The sequence below is a fragment of the Anopheles nili genome, chromosome X (genome assembly GCF_943737925.1).
Source record: "Anopheles nili chromosome X, idAnoNiliSN_F5_01, whole genome shotgun sequence".
Taxonomy (NCBI): Eukaryota; Metazoa; Arthropoda; class Insecta; order Diptera; family Culicidae; genus Anopheles; species Anopheles nili.
Window position 1 is genome coordinate 6,853,350 of NC_071293.1, and position 23,336 is coordinate 6,876,685.

The 23,336-nt window shown below is 43.7% G+C and overlaps 1 protein-coding gene across 1 annotated transcript in view; it reads left to right on the forward strand.

Moving 5' to 3' along the window:
• The first annotated feature begins 134 nt into the window (after nt 1-134).
• Nucleotides 135-23,336, forward strand: part of LOC128728751 (cation-independent mannose-6-phosphate receptor) — a 62,721-nt gene continuing 39,519 nt past the window's right edge. The window contains exons 1-3 of the mRNA XM_053822395.1: nt 135-258; nt 569-2,510; nt 2,571-2,632. Of these exons, the coding sequence (XP_053678370.1) occupies nt 145-258; nt 569-2,510; nt 2,571-2,632 (2,118 nt within the window). The 5' untranslated portion in view covers nt 135-144. The remainder of the gene's footprint in view (nt 259-568; nt 2,511-2,570; nt 2,633-23,336) is intronic.

Here is a 23,336-nt window from a genome sequence, read left to right on the forward strand (position 1 = left end):
CATGTGAACAGTCCTTTTGTTGTTGTTTTTGTTGTCGTGCCCGCGCATCCCGTACGTGTCAGTTAACTCGGTGAAGGTGAAGGTGATTTGCGTGCCGTTTCGTTGCCCTTCTCACGCCCACCCCACTCAACAAGGGCGTAAGGGATGGCATCCCGGCGGGTGCACGTGGGGCGAATGTCCTGCGGCACTGTTCGTCTATTGATTTGTTCCTTCGCAGTGGCAGTGACAACGTTCGCAACGGCAGCACAATCAAAATTGGTAGGTGCCTGCGATGGTCAACTGTCAAACGGTGTCAAAAACAAAACAAACAAACGCATGCATTCTCTCAATCAACATTTCGGCCCGTGGGGGGACAAAAAGGATTCCGGCTGAGTCATCTGCTGATAGTTCTGGCTTGTTTTTTTTGCGCCGCAGATTGTACGGGATGTTTGGCGAATGATAGCATCCCGCCCGCCGATAAGCCGGTTTGGGGTGATAACGCTTAAACGCCGGTCGGCTACGTCACATGGGGGTTGTGTGTTGGTTTGCCAGCCTGATTTTGATTTCTGCTTTCAAATTTCTCTTACAGCTGCTGAATGGAACCGGCTGCACGATCCGTGAGCCGATGTACAACGTGACGTTTGATTTTAACGCGCTCAGCTCGGACCTAAACCACCACGTGACGTCGGAGGACAATGGCGAGCGGTTCTTCTTTAACGTGTGCGACGGAACCGACACGAAAGCAGGTGAACCGCAGGCGTACCTGGTGCGTCCTGCTGGCAGGATAACGCTCGGTTACGAGGCACACCTTCAGCTCGACGATGGACGGCTTCAGTTCTCGTTTGTGGGCGAATCATGTGGCCACGGGGCCAATTATTCCCTCGATATCGTGTTGCTGTGCAGCTACGAACGTACGCCGGAAGGTTTGCGTGTGATCCCACACACCCCCGACCAATGTCGGTACTTTATCTTTTGGGACACACCCCTCGCTTGCCAACCGCTTCCGAAGGCCCTGAACACCGCGAGCCGTTGCGCGGTAAAGGAAGGTCCTGGTGGGCACGAATATAATCTCCAAGCGCTGGCTGGAGCAAACCACGAAGTGCCACTTCTGGATGGTTCCCGCTTTGTGCTGTCCGTTTGCAAACCGGTCCGATATGGCCATCTAACAATGTGTCCACCTGGCGCGGGCGTGTGTCTCGTGAATGGAACCACCTACACCGATCTCGGGCAGGCCGTGGCCACACCAACCATCGACGGTACTGGCCGGCTCGTGATGATGATGCGATCCGGAGCTGCCCCAGACGACCCATGCCGGGGTTCACGGATCTTGTTCGAGTGTGGTTCCGATGAGCTAGCGGCCCCTGAGTACCTTGGCCAACCAACCGGGTGTGGACATGAATTCCGATGGCGTACACCGGACGCCTGCCGTGACACGCGTCCTTGCACCGTGAGCAATCCAATTACGGGCACACGATACGACTTGGGGTTGCTTGCGAATCGCACCTATCGGTTGGCCACGGCCAATGGCAGTCACACGTACGAGCTGGGTGTGTGTCACATACCCGCGTCAAGCCAGTGTGCACTTGATTCAGGTGCGTGCGAAATCACCGGCACACAATCCGTCGGTTTGGGAGTCATTTCCAACGAGCTTCATTACGATACGACCGGAGCACCGTATCTACTGTACCGATCCGGTGCGATTTGTGATGCCAAAACCAAGCGTCGTTGGGAAACGCGCCTTGAGTTCATCTGTGAGACAGATCCGGTCGAGGGTGGCCACACCGGTGCGATTGTCCCACCGATCGTGGTCGAAAACGGCGACTGCCAGCTGGTGGTTCATTTCGAAACCGTGCTCGTTTGTGAGCCGGCTCTGATGGCTTGTGGGGCCTACAACGAGTCCACCATCGATCAGTACGTCGATCTAACGCCACTCGCCGATGCGGCCAGCAATTATGAGGCCCTTGTTGGTCCGGGTGTTTTCAATGGAGCCCTCCCAACCAAGCGTTACTTCCTTAACGTGTGTCGCCCGCTTGTGCCACAGTTTGGGTTAAGTTGCCGCGGTGGAGCAGCCGCTTGTGAGGCCACCTTCGATGGTGTGACGGCACGGAACGAAACCACACTTGGTTTCCCGGATGTATCGCTCGTCGTTGCCGGCCAAACCGTGCTCATGAAGTACCTGCGGGGTGATCCTTGCCGGGCTGATCCTCTCACCAATCTCTCCACGACGGTCAGCTTCCGGTGTGTGCCAGCAGCCGGACTTGGCCGACCGGTGCTGGTGGAAATTGAGCATGAGTGTCATTATCGTTTTGAGTGGGCCACGGGCGTCATTTGCCCACCGGAGGTGGGTCTTGTGTTCGAGAAGAGCAACTGCACCGTACGGAATGGGGCGACTGGTGGCGAGTTCGGGTTAGATAAGCTGATACCGGGTGGACCTTCACTTTGTGACAAACAACCGATCGCGTCCGTTGACTACCATCTGGCGGTGCTTAACGTGTACTTTACTGTTGCGGAGAATTGCAGCAGTTCGCAAGGTAAAAGCAAAACAACCATGCACCTGGGAGCTATCGTGTAAAAGATGCGTTTCATTTCAGGAACAAAGACGTATAACCTCACAATCAACTGTGGCACGGATAGTCCTCTTGAACGGTCGAAGGTAAGTGGTATAAGTATTGTCCGTGATTAGTATTCGTAAACCCCTAAAGGCCTACGATTGCAAGGATGTGAAAAGCATCACAAACTCATGCCGTTTCTCGAGGGTAGACGTACAAAAACGACACAAAGTATCATGCTCTACGTCTCGTTGGCTATTTAACAGTTTAATTGACTTTGTAACATTGTTGTCATACCTTACGGGGTAGATTAAATCTCCCACGGTGAAACAAAAAAGCAAAACCACCGCGATATGACGATACCTTCCGCCTTATCGGCGTTCGTTTTATTGCGTTTGTTTCTAAAAAAAAGGAGATTACACGAGATTGCTGGTATGTCAGGGAGGGTGGAGCGAGAGGTCGATCCGTATTTGAGCCGAGAGATTTAGTCTCCTTAAAGATTACTTTGTCAAGTGTGCCTTAACTCTAGCACTTACGCTATCCTACTGCTTGGTGCCTACGTTACTTAAGACTAGCTTCGCTTCCTCGTCGTTGTCACGATCAATTATTCCGGTGCGTGTAGATCTAATTTGCCATTGCTGATGGTAAAGGCAGCAAGTGGACCGCCCCCGTTGGTGCCCAGCTTTTCATTTGCCAGCTCGTGGTGGATCGGTGGAGTGCTTTCGGGTGAAAGCGCTGGTACCGGATCACCGATTGACGCCTGCAGCAGGTTCAGCTTGTCGACCGTCGCCATACGGATGTTGTCTGACGCTTGGGCGCCTTTGAGCCGGCGTGGGTGAGGCATGGCGTACCGTAGTTTGTCCCAAAACCACGGATCATCCCAGCGCACGTACGTGTTCGTTTTAAGGTACGCCCGGAGCTCCGGATCGAGCTCGTCGAGGCTGCCGATGTCACCGTAGATGATGACGATGACCCGGTTTCGGCGGTCTTCAACCGACTGCAGGTACGCCGTCCGGAATTCGAGCTGACCCCACATCGATTCGATGTAGTTGGCGGAAAGGACGATAATCGTGCGTCGGGACTGTTCCACGGAGGTTGTGATCTATTTTGAAGGGATAAGGAAAAGAATGCATTTTATTAAGCTATTGCTACAATGACAGTGTGAAGTAGTTAACGAACCTGCGTGGTGATCATCTCACCAGGCGTCCAATCACGCACGTGCCAGCAGAGTTTGAAGCTCATCGGTTCACGTTCGAGTGTCGGCACGAGGTGTTCGGTGATGAACGCTTCGTCCTTGTGCGAGTACGAAATAAACGCATCGTACTGCTTATCCTTGTCGAGTTCCTCCTCAGCGACCAGCCAATGCAACCAGCCGTGAACGAACAGCCACATTTTGATCTCCTGCTGGAAGTGGTAATATAACCCCACACCGACGATCGCGATCACCGATGCGATGGCCAATACGCCACTCAGCACCACCATGCGTATTTTATGCGCCTCACACAGCTCCTCGCGTGTGTCCTCATCAACCAACCGTCCATCGGAACACCGAAGGGTGCCATTACCCGCGATAAAGTCGGAATAATCCCGTACCAGGGCGAACACCGTCGCGCTGCAGTAACAATCCCAATGGTTTTCCGCCAGGTTTAGGTACAGCTGGGGCTTCGAGCGTTTGCTGATCAGTTTTTGCGCGAAATCGAGCTCAATATCAACCAGCTGATTCCCGCTGACATCCAACAGCTCAAGCTCCGCAGGTAGCGTCTCGTGACCCACCATCGTCAGCTGGTTGTGGGCCAGAAACAATTTCCGCACGCTCGCCCAACCCCTGCGCATCTCAGTCTCCTCATCTGGAATGTGTGGAAGCTTCCGGAGCTGGTTGTGCTCCAAGTGCAGCTCGATGAAGTTGTACCCAATTACGGCCGGATCGGAAAGCATCGGAACGTGCTCCAGATTGCGTCCGGTGCAGTTGACACGCACGGACCGGCCCGTTGGTTGACAAGAGCAAGCATCCGGACAGAATCCATCTTCCGGCGTTATATCGCACGTGAGTGTGTCCGCGTGGAGGTCGCGCAAAGAAACACCCCGCATGGTTCGTGGACTAGCGCACCGCAGAAACTCCGTATCCAAGTGACTAGCGAGTGGTGCCGCCTTCTGCAATGCTTGCAATAACGTCCCTAGCCGGCAATCGCAGTGTAACGGATTGTCACCCAACCGAATCGTCTCAGGCAACCGCACGTTTTTCCCAAGCTCAGTAAAATTGATCGACGCAATCCGGTTCGAACGGAGATCAAGCAGGGCCACGCTGGAGGAGCTCAGCGGGAAATCTGTCGCGTCCAACCGCTCGATGCGGTTGTGTGATAAATCGAGCTCGACCAGCGGTGGCATAACCACTTTAAAGTCCGCAAACATGGTAACCAGCTCGTTGTGGGACAGATTGAGCGTACGTAGCTGATCCAGCCCGATGAAGGGATTTTGGAACATCTCCTCAAGGTAGCTTGTGCCGTTCATGTAGAACACACCGCGGCCATTCTCACGGAACGACACCCGGTTATGGCTGAGATCGAGCACGCGCAGTGACCTCTGTAATCCGCTGAACGCACTAACATCGATCACGCGCAGCTCATTCCGGTTGAGGTGTAACTGTTTCAGTTTGGTCAGTTTCTTCAGCAGTTCCCTGAAAGATGAAAAAATATCCAATTAGGGTGCAATTTATATAGGTGTGACAGGTTGGTTCCGCCCTGGGGAGGCACACTTACGCGTCGAGTGTCGTGAGCCGATTGTGACTCAAATCGAGCATACTCAGCTGGTTGGTTTGATGGAACAATGTGCCAGGGAGTGTGTGTAGCTCATTTTGATGCAAATCCAACCGAAGCAGACCGGTGAGGTCTTGCAGCAGCTTTTCCGGAAGTGTCGTCAGTGAGTTACCAGCCAACACGAGCTCGACCAACCCGTTGGTGCCCTCGAATAAGTGTTCCGGCAGCTCGGTCAGCCCACTGTCCGCGAGAGACACGTACGAAAGCTGCTTTAGGTCGGCAAATAGCCGGTCAGGTAACACCAATCCCTGGCCGGTTTGTCCTTGAGCCTCAAACCGCGTCAGATTGTGGTTATGTCGTAGCAAACCTTCCGGTAGGCTCGCTAGTCGATTGTGTCGCAGTACGAGCATTCTCAGCTCTGGCAGCTCGTCGAACATGCCCACCGGCAGCTCTACTAGTCGATTAGCGTTGAGGTTAACCTCCGTGAGGCTTGTGGCACCGGCTAGCTTCACCATCCGTTCCAATCCTGTCCCGGAGAGCTCGAACCGCTCGAGTAGAGGCAGATTCCGAAGCAGTAGCGTGATGTTTTCTGGCACATTTTTCAAATCTCGCACCGAAAGGATGCGCAATCCGTCCAGCCCTTCGAACACCGACGGTTCTAACGAGACGGGACCATTATTGCCGATGAGTGTTAAGTTTTCAATGGACGTGACATCCGGTCCGAGGAATGCAAGGGTTTCCGGTAACGAGCGTTCACTTAACAGCGGACAGGAGCGATAAACCAACCGGTCAAACCGGAACCGGGTCAGATCGGTAACATTCCGGAGTGTCTCGAAATCGGACAGCCCGGTTTGGCCGCTACACCACACGTCCAGAGTTTCGTGTGTCGGTTCAAGCCGGATTTGAACATTCCCACACTCCACACCGGTGTCGGTGCAGGTCGTGCAGAGTTGTCCGGCAGATGGCGCCACAAGCAGAATTACTACGGCGTAAAAAACCCGGAATTTTTGCCAGCGGCCGCTGGAGTTCGTCATCTCGCGAGCCTTCCAAACACGTCGCGTTGCTTTCCGGTTTGAATGCCACTGCTGTTCGGGTGTATTAGTAGTATCTGAAAAGGAAGAAAAGCAAGATTGCTGTAAAGGGGGTGGTTTTGTCGTTAAGCGATAATGCGGTCAGGAAAAACCGGTTGAAGCGGTTCGAAAATATCTCCAACTCGAATGGCGGATGATGCGGATAGAGAAGCGATAGTGGGGGGGATGTTGAGAAGCAACATGAAACAAGTGAGAGAGAAAGAGAGAGGGGAAACAAACGCACAAAGAAACGTAGATTACAAGGGCGCGATCTGTTCGCGGGTGGCGCCTGGTATGTTGTGCCCTTTTTTTTTGCAAAACCGCGTCGTGGGCTTTCGCTTCTTTAGCTTCGCAAAATGGACACCAGCGGCAATGGCGGATCGATCGCTTGTTTCCGGATCTGACACGCCGTCACTGTGTGGGTTGATTGGTAGGACAGACGAAATGACGCACAAGGCACCGCATGGCGCACGGCGCAGCCACCTAATTGCGTGTTTTGTTCGGTGTGTTTCGCGCACACATGTGCACACTCACACGCCACACGCGTGCATGCACCAGGGTTTTTTTTTTGGAGGCTGGAACTAGTAGGAAACAGACAAATCAAGCGGATCTTACGATCGAACACTGTTGCGGTTATCAGATTGCACACTGCTTTGGGTCGTCTTCTCCCGAAGGCACTTTCGACACGATCAAATGGACGCTTCTTGCGTTGATTGGTGATTTCGTGAACACTTAGTACGCACACCAACTACCCGTGCACGATGCACTGCGGAATGTTAATGTCGAACTCGCACGTCATCGCGCGCCATCGCTTTCCACCACGATAATGCTTGCTGGGAGAGAAACCGAACCACACTGAGGCTGGCAGTCGAATGGCGCGCGCTACTGGACCTTGCCTTGAACCGCGAGAGCGAGATGGCGGATCGGAGAGAAATCGTGAGAGCGAGAGCGATCGCTGGACCCGCGAGGGCTGGATTTTGGACCGCGGTCTCGTACCCGTCACTACTTCCAAGCGGGAATGGTTGGATTTCCCAACGCTTTGCGAATGCGTAACCACGGGTACTGTGCGCATACACACTCACGTACAACTCGAACACGGGTACACGCGCCCTTCGCGACGAGCGGCGATCGATGCGCGTAAACAAAAATCCCCAACTCGATGGAGATCCAAAGCGAAGCAAAATGATGGCGTGTGGCAAAACCACCACAGCCACCTTCACGCACCGTCAAACCGGCGATACATGGAGCCTTCCCGAGAGTAACACACGACATTTGCGACAGCCATGGAAGCACCTTCACGCTCTCTCTCTCTCTCTCTCAGGTGGGGGTGGGAATGAGTCATAGGTGTGATAAAAGAACACACGTTTTAATGTTTGTTAGCTAAAAAAATCGTGCATATGCAGCTAAAGGGAGCGGATTCGATTCGCGACAGCTTAGGATCGCAACGTTTGATCTGGCCACCGGGCAGATGAGCACAATCGCTGGCTTTCACGACCGGATGCCATCGGTGCCCGTTGGCCAGTGCATTTTGCTAGCTAACAACAATTTTTATGCATGACCGGAACGTCACGTAGCACAAGGAATTTCCCGGTTCGGTTGTGGCGAATTCTGATGAAAACAGTGCATTATGCACTTGGTACTCTCACGCGCCAATAATCACAGGTATCTTTGAACGCGAAGCCGGGTATAAATAACCACGATCGTTTCGAGAGATTTTTTTCCACTATTTTACTAAAGGCGCTTCACTTATCTGACGTAACGTGGATTTTGTGGCTAGTATTTGCTCCCGATGAAGATACTGTTTTATTCAATTGATACTGTTTGGTTTTGCAAAATTCCTTCGTGTGCTAGGGTAGCTACAAATATTTCAAAAAATTCAAAATTATCAATACTTTTAAGACAGTTTTACGTATGGTTGGAGCTGCTGTAACATTTTGCTGTTTAAAATAGACACATTTTGCGCTTAACATGTTGCCTACAATTCTTTTGTTGCTTCTGAAGCTCATCATGCACGCCAAAATACAGCAACATTATAAAAATAAGAATTAATATATAGTCTTACATTATGCTTCTTATACTTAGTATAACTTTGTATGTAATTTTATGTGCTTTTCAATTGAGTATATTAGTCCAGTACCATTGAAGATTTTCTAATGGATATGCATCATTTCAACATTTGGATGGATTAGTAAATTAAAAAAAAAAATAATATTAATAATGTGTTGCATTTTTTTCATCTGGAGCAAGGCGCCGTTAAAAAAAACATTTAGCTCTTTCACTAACTGAAATTTTAGAAAAATAGACAGTATTTTTAAACAAAAATTGAAAAAAAACTACCAAAAATCGACTAAACTAGGATACTTTTTAAAGGACTCAACCCTACAAGAAAAATGTGGTTGATATTCTAATACATATGGTAAAAATAAAATGAGTAATTTCCCTTCAAAAAGCGTTTGAGTTTATCGCAATTCACTCACTCAAATATTCACTGCAATCAGTTATCTTTCACCCTAACAGACAATACACTACATCTTGTGCCATATTCAATTTTGAACGTGTGGGCCCTAATAAGAGTCTAGCAGCATGATCAGAACAGATAACACCTCTATTTTCGTAATAATTCTATTGAAATCGTACTATTTACCCCTTTCCCATATACTTTAACCGGTTGAAAAAATTGCAGCCTTGAAATGGACTTTCCATTAACCCTTCCTATATTCATCCTGTACCTGGCGGGCATATTGCTTTGTTATCCTTTATTTTGGATGAGCAAATGCAATACAGTGTACTTATATTATTGTTTATTCTAAGATATGTCCCATCCTCTGCTAAAGCAATCGGGTAGTTCAATCTGCTGGAAATCCTCCCTCTTGGATTTTCCCGACCCAGGAATACCGATGGCAACAGCTGCTGCGCTGTGCTATCGGTTACTGGAAATATGGCTAGAAGGGGTGGTTCGTAAGCAAAACAGAAAAAAGCAGATATTTTAGATTAACTTGTCGTTCGCCATTTATTTCCAACTAGAGCGTAAACGATGCTTAATACAGTTTTTCTTAACAAGGAACTTTTGAGCTATAACTTTACACAAATTCATAATTTTAGCAATTCAATAATAAATCGCCCTGTAATTCTATCTTTTATATGAAAGGTTCTTCCCTTTGGGCGTTCTTATTTCGCGTTTTATAGCATTTAGTTCCAATCTGCATTGCCTGTAATTCTCAATTCTATCAAACCATTGCTTCTTCAGTTTGATTGAGTACTATTATCTAACGGGTAACTATTCACTAAGGGGCATTGGCAGCCGAGAAAAAAAATAAATTTGTAAGAAAGTAAATGTAAGAAAATAAATGTAAGAAAGTAAATATAATGAAGTTTCGACGTTTAGATTGTTTCCGACCAGAAAAACCCATTGAATATGAGAAAGTAAATATAATGAATTTTTCTGGTTAGAAACAACCTAAACGTCGCTTAGTTGCTCTACTTTAGGCGTTGGTCGGACACGTGTTGTTGATTAACACGGTGTTGTCGTCAAACTCGTTGTCGTCAGAGGTTTCGTTGTTGTCTTCAGACGCTTCGTTGTTGTCTTCAGACGCTTCGTTGTTGTCTTCAGACGCTTCGTTGTTGTCTTCAGACGCTTCGTTGTTGTCTTCAGACGCTTCGTTGTTGTCGTCAGACGCTTCGTTGTTCTCGTCAGACTCTTCGTAGTTCTCGTCGGACGCTTCATAGTTGTCGATAGAAGCTGGGTTGTTGACAAATGTGCTGTTATCAACTAATATGTCGGCGTTCGTGTCGACAGACACGTTGTCGGCGTTCGTGTCGACAGACACGTTGTTGGCGTTCGTGTCGACAGACACGTTGTCGGCGTTCGTGTCGACAGACACGTTGTTGGCGTTCGTGTCGACAGACACGTTGTCGACAAATTCGAGGTTGTTGTCAGACGCTGCGTAGTTGTCGACAGATTCTGCGTTGTTAACGAATGGGATCGTTTCGGCAGCCACGTTGTCGACCAATTCGTTGCTGGCGACAGATCCTACGTTGTTGACAAATCCTTCGTTCATGTGGCGGTTGTCCTGGTATAGAGGAGGCAATTCAACGATGGCCCTATTGAAAAAGTTGCTGAACGGGCTTTCGTTCGGAACATCCACTGGATCGATTGGTAGCGTGGCAAGAACAAGTGGTCGTGCTGATTGCTGCTGAATCAGTTCGCTATTGTTCATCTGATTTCGCAGCGGATTTAGGAACAGACCAGCGGTCCTAATCATGGGTCCTGTTGCAGCTGCGGGGACAACTTCGTTTCCACGAGAATCACGACGTGTTTTGGAAGAGCGCAAACGAGGCATAGCGTACAGCAGCTTGTCCCAGAACCAGCGATCACCCCAACACAGGTAGGTGTTGGTGTGCAGGCACGCGCGCAGTTCCGGCTCGAGTCTGTCAAAGTTGCCAATGTCGCCGTAATTAATGATAATTAGTCTATTGCGTTGATTCGCCGTCGATCGCAAAAAGGCGGTCCTTAAATCGATTCGACCCCAAAACGACTCTAGGAAGCTGGACGAAAGCACGATGATAGTACGTCGAGACTGCTCCAATGAACACGCCATCTACATTAGAAAGACAACGAGAGATGGGAAATTTAAGTGTAGAATTTTGTCAAGTAATTGAGTAAAGAGATCATTAGACGAACCTGTGAATAGATCATTTCTCCCGAAGTCCAATTACGCATGTACAACCAGAGCTTGTAGTTCATCGGATGGCGTGTAAGCGTCGGCACCAGGTGTTCGGTGATGAACACCTCATCTTCGCTCGAGTACGAAACGAATGCGTCGAATGGCTTTTCTTCATCGCCTTCGTCATCCTCGACAATCATGCATAGGCCGTATTTGAACAACCACACTCTCAGGTCAATACAGTAGACGCCGCAGACTATTAAGACCACCACCAAGAGACAGACCATGATCGCCATGATAACGCTCAGAAGCACAATTGAGTTGTTGCATAGATCACCGGGTTTCATCTGAGCCATCAGACTTCCATCTGTACAGCTTAAGCGTCCAAAATCCTGGATTCGATGTTGATTCGTTAGTGCGTAAGCTACAAACGGTGCCGTTTCGCAATTGCATGTCCATTTGTTTTGGGCAAGTCGCAACTTTGTCTCATTAGACAACGTCTCCATAATTGAGACCTCGACCTCGGTGAGCTGGTTACGACTGAGATCGAGTAACTGCAGACTTTTCGGCAACTGATCTGGTTCTACTGCTCGGATCGAGTTGTTAGATACGTACAACTGCTGCACCTCAGCCCAGCCGGTGGTTCGCTTTCCCTTGGATGGTAGTGCACTGATATTGTTGTTCTCTAGATGCAGCTCTAAGAAGCGGTATCCAAAGGAAGATGGCCGTGGGAGAGGTGGCACCTCAGTCAGACGTAATCCTCTACAGTCGATTATGACTCCCATATCATCTGGTCGGATTAAGCAATAGCAATCGTGTGGACAATGTCGGACGGTTGTCAATGGTGAATCCAATTCACACAGAAATGCGCGCAATGGGACATCGCGCACGAGTACTCCTTGCAGATTTTTCGGACTCTGACAGGTGAGCTCATCCGTGACCAACTCTAGTCGCTCGTAGACAGCTGGTTCAAGCTGATGCTGTACGTACTGTGCGAGCGTATGCACTATGCAATTGCAATGTATCGGGTTGTCATTGAGCAAGATACGGGTCTGGCCAACGTGAGGTCGGGATTCTTGATGCCTCTTCAGCAGCAGGTCCAGCCGCATCATCTGCTCGATGTTGGTGATATCGATCTCGAAGATGCTGTTGTGGCGCAAGTCGACGGTGATCGAAGGCGAAACAAACTGTAGATCTGTGTACTTTAGGCTAGTAAATTTGTTATGTGTTAGATTGAGTCGCTCTAGCTCGCGAGTGTTGACAAGTAAATCGCGTGGAATAGCAGCCAGTAAATTTTCGCCTAGATTGAGCTCGAACAGTCGATGAAGATGTCGGAACGGTGTTCCTTCTTGCTCAACTTGTCCATACGTGTCGTCATAACCTAATTTTGTAAATTCAGACAGACCGTTCAGTGAATCGTAGGTTAGATGGTTGGCATGCAGATGTAATATTTGTATAGCGGGCGTCTGCTTGAATGCGTCTGACTCGATCTCTTTTAACTTATTATGATCAATATAGAGCTGCTCAAGTTTGCTCAAAGACCGTATCATACGGCTAAAATCGAAAATAGAGACAAACTGTTAATATATTGTTTATATTATATACATAATTATTTAAAATATAGCGCTCATTCGTTAGTCAATAAACGCGAAATTTGACGAGGAAGCGAACAGGCCCTATCTATATTAATTTCTTTCAGTTACGAATTATAAGTCCAAGCCAGTAGAGGAATCTCAAAGGACATTCAACATACTATTGGATTTGAAGTAAAATATTAAAGATCGTTATTATATCATGGAAACTTACTCAGAAAGCACGCTGATATGGTTGAAGGACAGTCGCAGGGTTCGCAACTCATGCGTGTTGCTCAAAAAACCCTCAGGTAGTTCGGTCAGTTTGTTGTTGTGAAGAAGCAGCTCATGCAGAGCGTACTGATCGCGCAATAGATTCTTGGGCACCGTTTCTAACCTGTTGGATGCCAAATTAAGCTTGAGAATATTCGTAGAACCATGCAGCATCTTTTCGGGCAATCGTGCAGGCATTAAACGCTCCAGATTGACGTCCTCGAGCCAGGTCAGATTTTGCAGAAAATCTTCCGGCAACGTGTGAACCTTGACACGGTGGAATGCCATCTTAACGGTGTGCAGTACCCTGTTGTTCTGGAACAGACGCTTAGGCAGTTGTCGAAATCTGTTGTTGCCCAGATTCACCTCAGTTAGTCGAGGAAGGCCGTAAAACAGATCATGTGGCACTTTCCGAAATGAGTTCCCAGATAAATCGAGCACCTCCAAATAAGGTACGTTTGCGAAAGATTCTCGACTGATGTTACGCAAATTATTATGCCAAATCGAGAGCTCGCGCAGATTCTTCAGGTTCAGCAACAGTCTTGGCTCCAACGTTTTGAATCGGTTTACGTCCAACCTGAGCACAAGTAGGCTTGGCAGCGGGTCAAAGATGCCAATTGGCAGGGTTAACAACATGTTGTCTCGCATGTCGAGCCACGAAAGATTGACCAGGAGCTCGAAGACATCCTTCTGTACATTCGTCAGCTTTACATTGTTTAACACGAGCCGCTCGATGTATTCCAACCCGATGAAGTGATCCTTTTCGAGCGAAAAAGAAGCGTTGAACGCGTTGTTCAGCACGGTGAGTCTCCTAACATTTGTGATACCGAGGAAAGACACGGTCTGCAGGATAGTCTGATGCTGCAGGAACGCACAACCGTCGATTATGAGTTCCTTCGTGTCTCCGATTTCAAATTGTGGCACGTGGTCGATGTCATAAGCCCGTCGGCGCAGACATCGCACTTCCGCGTACTCCTGTGGCATGATGCGTAGCTGTACTTCTTGGTTTTTCTTCGAACACTCGATGTAGGCCTCACTGCCCATGGACCATCGACAGGTGCAATTGCGAGGATCTGTCGGGCAACCGCCGGCAAATCCGACTCCGGGATGATCATCCATTAAACCGTTGTTGGGACATGCCAGCATAGCAACCAGGAGGGCTATGACAAATCCGTGCAAGTATCCCGTTGAAGAACGGGAACCACGTGGAGCCATGATTTGTACGTTTTGTTTCAGATACTAGTTCTACGCTAGTTTTTGTGACACTACCAATTGCTAGAATTTGCACGGAACTTATCTACGTCCCACATCCAGCACTGGATACATAAAATAGCACTTTGCTAAACCTTCTTGATGATGAAATCTCAACTAATTTTACAAAATCTAGAAAACAATATCAGAAATACAAATTCAGAAACATACGAATAATATAATACATAATGAAAATATTAAGAACATTTTCTTCGGTTTTTTTTTTAAATCTCGTTTGAGCATTTAATATTTTTTACACTAAACGTCCCAACAGTTTGATTTTTATCCTTTTCACTAGAACGAAAAGGAGTAAAAACTCAATCCACCTCAATCTCAAATCCCACCATTTTTTGCCAGGACATTTAAAATAGAAGCACCGTCATGTATTCGTCACCCATGGTTAGTTATAAACAAATTAAATATCGAGGAGTTTTTATCCAAAAAGGGCTTCGATCGATTGGCGTAAATATCGGTTAAGCACGATTTTATAGGTATCAAATTAAATCTTCCCAAAGGAGATTGACGGAGCACGAGAAACGACAACGCATAGGAATAACAGCCGGTATAAATGTAATCGATCTATCACTCTTGAGCTGCGGCTATCTTAAGTAACAAACGATCACGTGCATTACTTCACTGCATCTATGTGTGCTTTTATAATTGTTTTAACAACACCCGCTATCGTTTAAACAATTATAACATAGAATATTAGAAGCCGCACATCACCAAAAATGTCTCACTCGTCAATCTCGCACCCCAACTGTTGGAGCCTTCGCCCTCACCGATGTTCCACTAGCAACTGAAGAGGATCGATCTGATTTGGACCCCACAATCGGTGGAGAGTCTTGCTCGTGTCACAAGATTTTTTTTCGTGGAAACCACACGAAAAAAATTATAAAGCAGTGCTTCATGCGTCCAACGCGCAATGATCGAGTTGAGGGTACAAAACTGGAAGCGAAAATCAGCCTTGGGTGGTTCGCAGGATTCTAAGAAGCCCTTCTGCTAATCTCTCCTACCGACGTTTAGTTAAGAATTTTTCGCTGCACTTTGAACACTTTTTTGCCTCACCCTTTCCACAACCAGAAGTAGTTTTGTATTGTGTTCAATTTTGCAGAATTTCCTCTGGACCTTATTTCGACGTATGGTACACTATAAGTACATCGATACAGCAGTCGATACATGTGACTGTGTGTAACGCCTATCGCGGATTTTGTCTTGTTATCGATATTCCATCATTTCTTCACAACCGTACTCCAACGAACGGTACTTGTAGTTTTAATCCACGAACTAGTAGTTTTTCAATGCCTTGTAGGACGCTACAAATTGCTTGAATTTGCAGAAAATTTGTCTATGCTCCAAAACCGGCACTGAATATATAAAATAGCAGGAATGATATTACAACTAATATGCTAATATTGCAACTAATATTTAATTTCAGAAAAATATATTCAGAATAATGCGATCAATTCGGTATATAATGTAATCAATTAAATCATTTTCTTTGGATTTTTCAAACCACTGCTTGTCCATATTAATTTAATTTCATTAAATATTTTTATTTTTTGTCCGTTTCACTAGAATAGCAATTCTTGCAGGGAAGATTTCACTCGGATTCCTGAAGATGAATGAGGAATCGCTTTCTTTGACGGAAATTTCTATTTTACTTTTGCGAAAGAGTAGTACAAAATACAGCAGTATAGTAACAAAAAATCACCAGGAAGGGGTTCCGTTCGATTGGCGAAAGTATACGTTCAAATTCTGGTCTAATTAAATCCTCCGAAAGGAGATTGCTGGAGTCAGAGACTCGCTAACGAGCGGGAATAACTGCCGGTTCAAATATTATCGATTTGCGGCTATCGCATGTAGTAAACGATCACGCGCATCACTCTACTGCGTCTATGTATGAAGTATGTTTGGATAGTTTTTTTTTACAATATCCACTAACATGTAACTACTTATAATATAGTAAATTAGAAGCCGAAAATTATTAAAATTGCCTCACGTGTTTAACTTGCACTTCCACCGTAAGAGCCGCTGTTGGAGCCTTCGTCCTCACCGATGTTCCACTGACTACTGAAGATGATCGATTTGATTTTGGCCCTTGGTGACTCGGTGATTAGCTTGCGCGTGGCACATGATTTTTTTCGTGGAAACCACACGAAAGAAATTGTAAAAAATATGTCACAAAGCGCAACGATCGAGTTTTGGGTGCAAAACTGCAAAACCAAAACCAGCCTTGGTTATACGCTTAACACTGTTGCTACCTCATCCTTTTCGCCACCATACGTTATTTCGTATTGTGTCCAATTTTGCAGAATTTGCTCTGGACTGTAATCCGCCGTACGATAGGTAGAGCATCGTCCGTCGATATAGAAGCGATGCACAAGTGGTGGTGTGTAACGTCTATCGCAGATTTTGTCTTGTTGTCAATATTCCATCATTTCTTTACAACCGTATTCCAACGAACGGTACCTGTAGTTTTAATCCCTTGTCGACACGCGATGCATTTGTTGCTTTATTCTACCTGTATATTCCACCTGTCTTTTTGACTCTACTTCTGCCCACGATTGGCGTCGGGGGTCAATGCAAGATCGGTGGACCGAAGGTGTTGGGCGAATTCATTGGAAAGGATTAAAAGTGGTTACATTATTTTCTTGTTGAGCAGTTTTTTTATTTCGTCGTCATTTCGTCGTCAGCGCAATCATCATCGCTCGGCGATGAGGAACCTAACGTACAGATATTTTGCCATTTTTGTTGCCAAAAAAAAAACTAATCGAAACCAAGAACCTTTGACCGCAAATCGTTCGAAATGATATCAAATAAGGTTCTATTTCTTAGTGCGTTAATGTTCAGACATTTACACATCATTTGGTGTTTAGTCACTAACGTAAGGTTGGTTGATAACAGGCTATTTTTTTTATTATAGAAAGAATGTTTTCCTGCGTGCTGTTGGAGCACGATGTTGAAATGCACACATTTATTCCGGGGTAAATGAATTTATCGCAAAATAAAGGAGAAAATCATTACGCTTTCAATATATTAATCCATCGAAAAGAAACATCTCCTTTTTTTCTGTCATTCTGTTGTGTTAGGTGGGTGCTAATTTGTTTTTTATCAGCAATTTCGTAAAGAGAACACATTATGTATATATTTGTGAAATGTAATTACAAATATCTACCAATGTGTCTGATTTGACAGATTTCTTAAAAGTAGAAAATCACTCTTAAATACAAAAAAATACGCGTGTTTTTTGTCGATATTTGATTTAATCCTTCTGACTCTTTTCAAGAAGTGATATAGCCGATTCGCTAACGACGTATTGATAGATTGGAGCAGGTGTGCGACGGAAGGAGAAACAAATATTTAAAACGGGAGAACGAGAGCAAGATGATTTAAGCTTGTAAAGAATAAATGAAGATGAACGGAGGAAGAGAAGAAGGAGAAGATGGAGGAGAAATTTTACGAAGAAGCTGAAAAGACGCGTCGTTTTATATCGTTATATATATACATATATATATATATATATATATATATATATATATATATATATATATATATATATATATATATATATATATATATATATATATATATATATATATATATATATATATATATATATATATATATATATATATTATCGCGTAAAATGTATGATGGTTTTGTGGACCCTTCTATTTTTTAAATCTTTTTGTCGTACAATCATCCCGTTTTTGCAAATAATGTTTTACATTGTCTTTGGTCGAAATCGCGCTATGTTTAAAGCAGGCCTTTTCCTCATCTACCCTTTGGAAACATTCCTTGAATTCTCTATCCTTATTTTTGGATTCGTCATATAAATCTTTCCATATAGCAGTGAGTATAAGTAGGGCTTTAGCTTTTGAAAAGCTTGCATCTGACCCTCCACCTGAGTAGATCCTCATTCGTTTTCGATAACGCGATCTTATTTAGCTAATTTCAACAAATTCGTTTCCCCATTGCTTAATTAGTTTTCAATTTCGATCGTGTTTCATTTCAACAAATTTGTTCCCCTGTTGCTTATTATAGTTCGTTAGCTGCCAATTCTCTCTCTCTTTCTCTTTCGCCCTTCTTCTCTCTTTCTCTTTCTCTTACTTCATCACTTACGCTGCCATGTAACAATTTTAGCTTCACCTCTATTTTGCACCTACATTGCTGTTCCCTTTAAAAAAACACCATTCCGTGTTCTTAATTATTAGTTTCTGCTATCTAAATTAGCGTATTTTATCAACGTTGCAAAATTTTAGTGTGCACTATTCGCCTATGCGAACTATGCTCGATAAAAAACGGCAGAATACTTTATTCAAACCAAATTTTCAATGAAACGAAAAGGCCCTTTTCTAAATTATTATATTTCATATGTTGAAGAATATGTTTCATATTTGCATAAGATCATTAGGCGAGACATGATGGGTTGGCATGAGTGAAATGTTTATTCCGAAATTCCGAGATGGTATCGGTATCGAATCTCGTATGAGCCCCCCCTTACGCAGGACTGACTATCCAGCTACGAGAAATAAAAAAAGTCATGAAAGCCTAGGCTAAGCATAGCAAGGTAGGCCATGTCGTTACGACGTGCTTAATCGAGACCGGACCAGTAAAGAAGAAGATATATACATATATATATATATATATATATATATATATATATATATATATATATATATATATATATATATATATATATATATATATATATATATATATATATATATATATATATATATATATATATATATATATATATATATATATATATATATATATATATATATATATATAAATATATATATATATATATATATATATATATATATATATATACATATATATATATATATATATATATATATATATATATATATATATATATACACATATATATATATATATATATATATATATATATATATATATATATATACACACACATATATATATATATATATATATATATATATATATATATATATATATATATATATATATATATATATATATATATATATATATATATACACACATATATATATATATATATATATATATATATATATATATATATATATATATATATATATATACATATATATATATATATATATATATATATATATATATATAAATATATATGTTTTATATAAAGTTGTATAGAAAATGATATGAAGCGCGTATGGAATATTTGGATCATATCAGATGTCATATGTATTTTGAGCGATTTTTCCAATGTTACAACTAGAAGAGGTACATCACTCGTGGGGTAGATGGGCTTGGCTTTTTTTAAATAATAAAGCAGGTTATGCCAAAACGGTTATCATTTGAATTTGAAATTTTTGAACTATATACATAGCCATTAATAGGCAAACATGTTAATGTTTTTATATTTCACATTATCATTATTTATATATATATATATATATATATATATATATATATATATATATATATATATATATATATATATATATATATATATATATATATATATATATATATATATATATATATATATATATATATATATATATATATATATATATATATATATATATATATATATATATATATACATTATTATTATTATTATTTATATATATATATATATATATATATATATATATATATATATATATATATATATATATATATATATATATATATATATATATATAAATATATATAGATATATACATTATTTATATTTCACATTATTCACAAAGGCATATGTACCGTATTTCATTGAGTATACTGCGCACCTAAATTTTAAAATCAATTTTTAAGAAATTTTTACCTGGTAAATCTTTCTCTACACAAAACTATTTAGCTAATCTCATTTCCTGATTTGGTGACTTTCGAATATAGTGTGCAGGTATGATTTTATCAGCATTTTTTTAGAATGGCGCACTATACTCGATAAAATACGGTGTAAGTTTAGGCGAATGTTATTGGCTTTTCAGAGGAAGTGGGATTTTGTGGAAGCGCTCCTTTTCCCCTTACTGGAATAGCTAAAGTTTTGGATTCTTATACAAAAAATAAAAAGAAATATATGTGCTAAACTTCTGCCAACTCGCTCGTTATTTGAAATTATTGAACATAAGTGCAAATATCATGGTGACATTTCGAGCACCTGTTTTCAATAAAATTATCGTCTTTAGAAACAATACAATCTATATTTTCTTTCTGTGGCTTATTAGTTTGTTGAGGTTTTTTGTTTGCCTCCCGATGAAAACTTTACCATAAAGAATTCACACTTGTTACACAGTAAAACACACTTTATTAATACTTGTTATAAATGTGTGCAAATGAAACAGCCATACACTATCGTAAAGCGGTGAGCTTCGTAGCTATTCAGTTCGCTTTGTATCTTTTTCGATTTTCCCCCTTTTCCCCAATTAAGAAAAAGCTTTCTTAGAGTCTTTGAAGTCACATTCATGTACATGTTCAGTTGCCTAACTTAACGTTGTTTCGTTGGGGAGTGAAACTTCTTCGAACGTATTTCCCAGGTTAAGTTGGCTCTTGCTGCACCTGTACTGTCCTACTTCTGACTGTTTTCCCTACAAATTAAATACTACGAAAACACAAGCACTATCGATATGAATCAGTTTTTACCCTAAATCAGAAGAGCACCTTATCTCAGTCACTATACTACACGACGAAGCCTGCAACGTTTTTTACTTCCATTTCGATTTATACCAGGTTTGCATAAGATAAAAAAGTTCAGCTGGTCGTGTTCTTATAGATAATTTTCTTCACAGTTTTCTTAAGCCATTTGAAACTGTACACTTTATGATTCGATTGTATTTGTTTAGCTGTCGCAGTCTCTTTTAATCATCCTTAAATATCTGATCTTGTGTTACATATGATTTTATACGGTATCATGATGAATTTGATAATTAGCTCCAGGCAGTCTTGCCTGAGTAGAGCTTGGTTATTGAAAGAGCCTTTGTATAAAATTGCTGAACTGAACTATATAAATCGTTGTTCTTCCCGATATTATTTAAAACGACTTTAAAACGACAAAGTTTATATTCGTTTTAAAATGTGGCTTGTATTGAGCTAGGGCATTTTTGTCATTTAGCTCCATCATCCTGCGCATTATCCTCGGGCATCAACTCTCGTTTCACGTCTAATTTCACGTCTCATGTAACTGAGCCCTGAAATGCGTTACCTATTATACTCAGTACTACCTAAACCGTTGTTTCTTCGGTTTCTTTGATTTTAACTATTCACTAAATGACCTTTGGAGTTGCAGTCAAGGATAAAAAAATAAAATAGTAAGAGATTAAACGAAAGCCAATGGACAGTCACTGGCATAGCTTTGAGAGAAATATGCGTGCATAAATTCTTCACACTTCCTACGAAAATGATACGCTATCAAAAGCATTAACATCGTCCGCTGGTTTATGGCGAAAGACATTCTTTTGCCGTTATATTCCAGTAGCAGGTATTGCAGATGCCTTTCCAATGTTCTGTTTCGAGTAGTTTTGAGTCAAGAATTTATACACACGTATCATGCCCTGGAATTGCCATCAACTGTGAAGTCTTAGTTCCGTCTATTAGGCGGTAAATTAAACATCTTTTAGCTGCGCTGCTTTAGACGTCGCTCTGCTTTGCATTGCTGTTGATGACAAACGCACCGTTGATGTGGCCGTTGGCTCGGTACGGATTGACTCCGTGCGTGTTTCCGTTACCGGTGATGGTGAATGGACTTCCGATCGGAGTTGCGACCGGCTCAGTTGGAGGCGTTGCAAGAACGGGTGGCGTAGCAGCGGGTGCCGTTTGTGGTTGGATTAGCTCACGCCTGTCATCGATCCGGCCAGCTTGCAGTTGTCTCATGAATAACCCGCCGGATCTGACAATAGATCCTGTTGCAACGGTGGCGACGACTCCGCCATTACCAGAGCCGCTGTGTGTCTTCGGAGGATGTGGATGAGGCATGGCGTATCGTAGTTTGTCCCAGAACCATGGGTCACCCCAACGCACGTAGGTGTTGGTGTGCAGATAGGCGCGCAGTTCCGGCTCGAGCTTGTCAAAGTTGCCGATGTCACCGTAAATTACGATAATAAGTCTGTTGCGTCGTTCTGCCATCGATTGAAGGTGTGCGGTTCTAAACTCGAGCTGGCCCCATAACGACTCTAGGAAGCTAGACGATAGCACGATGATAGTACGTCGAGACTGCTCTACCGAGCTCGTGATCTATGTTGAAGAGATAAAGAAAGAATGGTCATTAAGCTATTGTACGTTAAGAGTAGGAATTGATTAACGAACCTGTGAGTTGATCATCTCACCAGGTGTCCAATCACGCACGTGCCAGCAGAGTTTGAAGCTCATCGGTTCACGTTCGAGTGTCGGCACGAGGTGTTCGGTGATGAACGCTTCGTCCTTGTGCGAGTACGAAATAAACGCATCGTACTGCTTATCCTTGTCGAGTTCCTCCTCAGTGACCAACCACAGGCAGAGGCCGTGTTTGAACAGCCAAACCTTAAGCTCGAGCCGGTACGTGTAGTAGATGAACGAAAGCAGTGCCACAAGGCAGGCAATGATCGAGATGATAACGCAAGCGAGTACAATTGCGTATGTTCGGTCGATGCACAGATCACCGGGTGTTGTCTGCGCGAGCAGACTTCCATCCGTGCAGCGTATACGTCCGAAATCCTCGATTCTATGTTGATTCGTTAGTGCGTAAGCTACAAACGGTGCCGTTTCGCATTTGCATGTCCATTCGTTATGGGCAAGTCGCAGCTTTGCCTCACTGGGCAACGTCTCCATAACAGAGACCTCGACCTCGGTGAGCTGGTTACGACTGAGATCGAGTAACTGCAGACTTTTCGGCAACTGATCTGGTTCTACTGCTCGGATCGAGTTGTTAGATACGTACAACTCTCGCACCTCAGCCCAGCCGGTGGTTCGCTTTCCCTTGGATGGCAGTGCACTGATATTGTTGTTCTCTAGATGCAGCTCTATGAAGCGATATCCAAAGGACGATGGCCGTGGAAGAGCCGGTACCTCAGTCAGACCCAATCCGCTGCAGTCGATTATGACTCCTGCATCATCGGGTCGAATTAAGCAACGACAATCGTCTGGGCAATGCCGGATGGATGTCGATGGTGTGTCCAGTTCACACACGAACTCACGCATTGGCACATCGCGCACGAGCGTCCCATGCAGGTGTTCCGGGCTATTACAGATGAGCGCATCCGTAACCAGC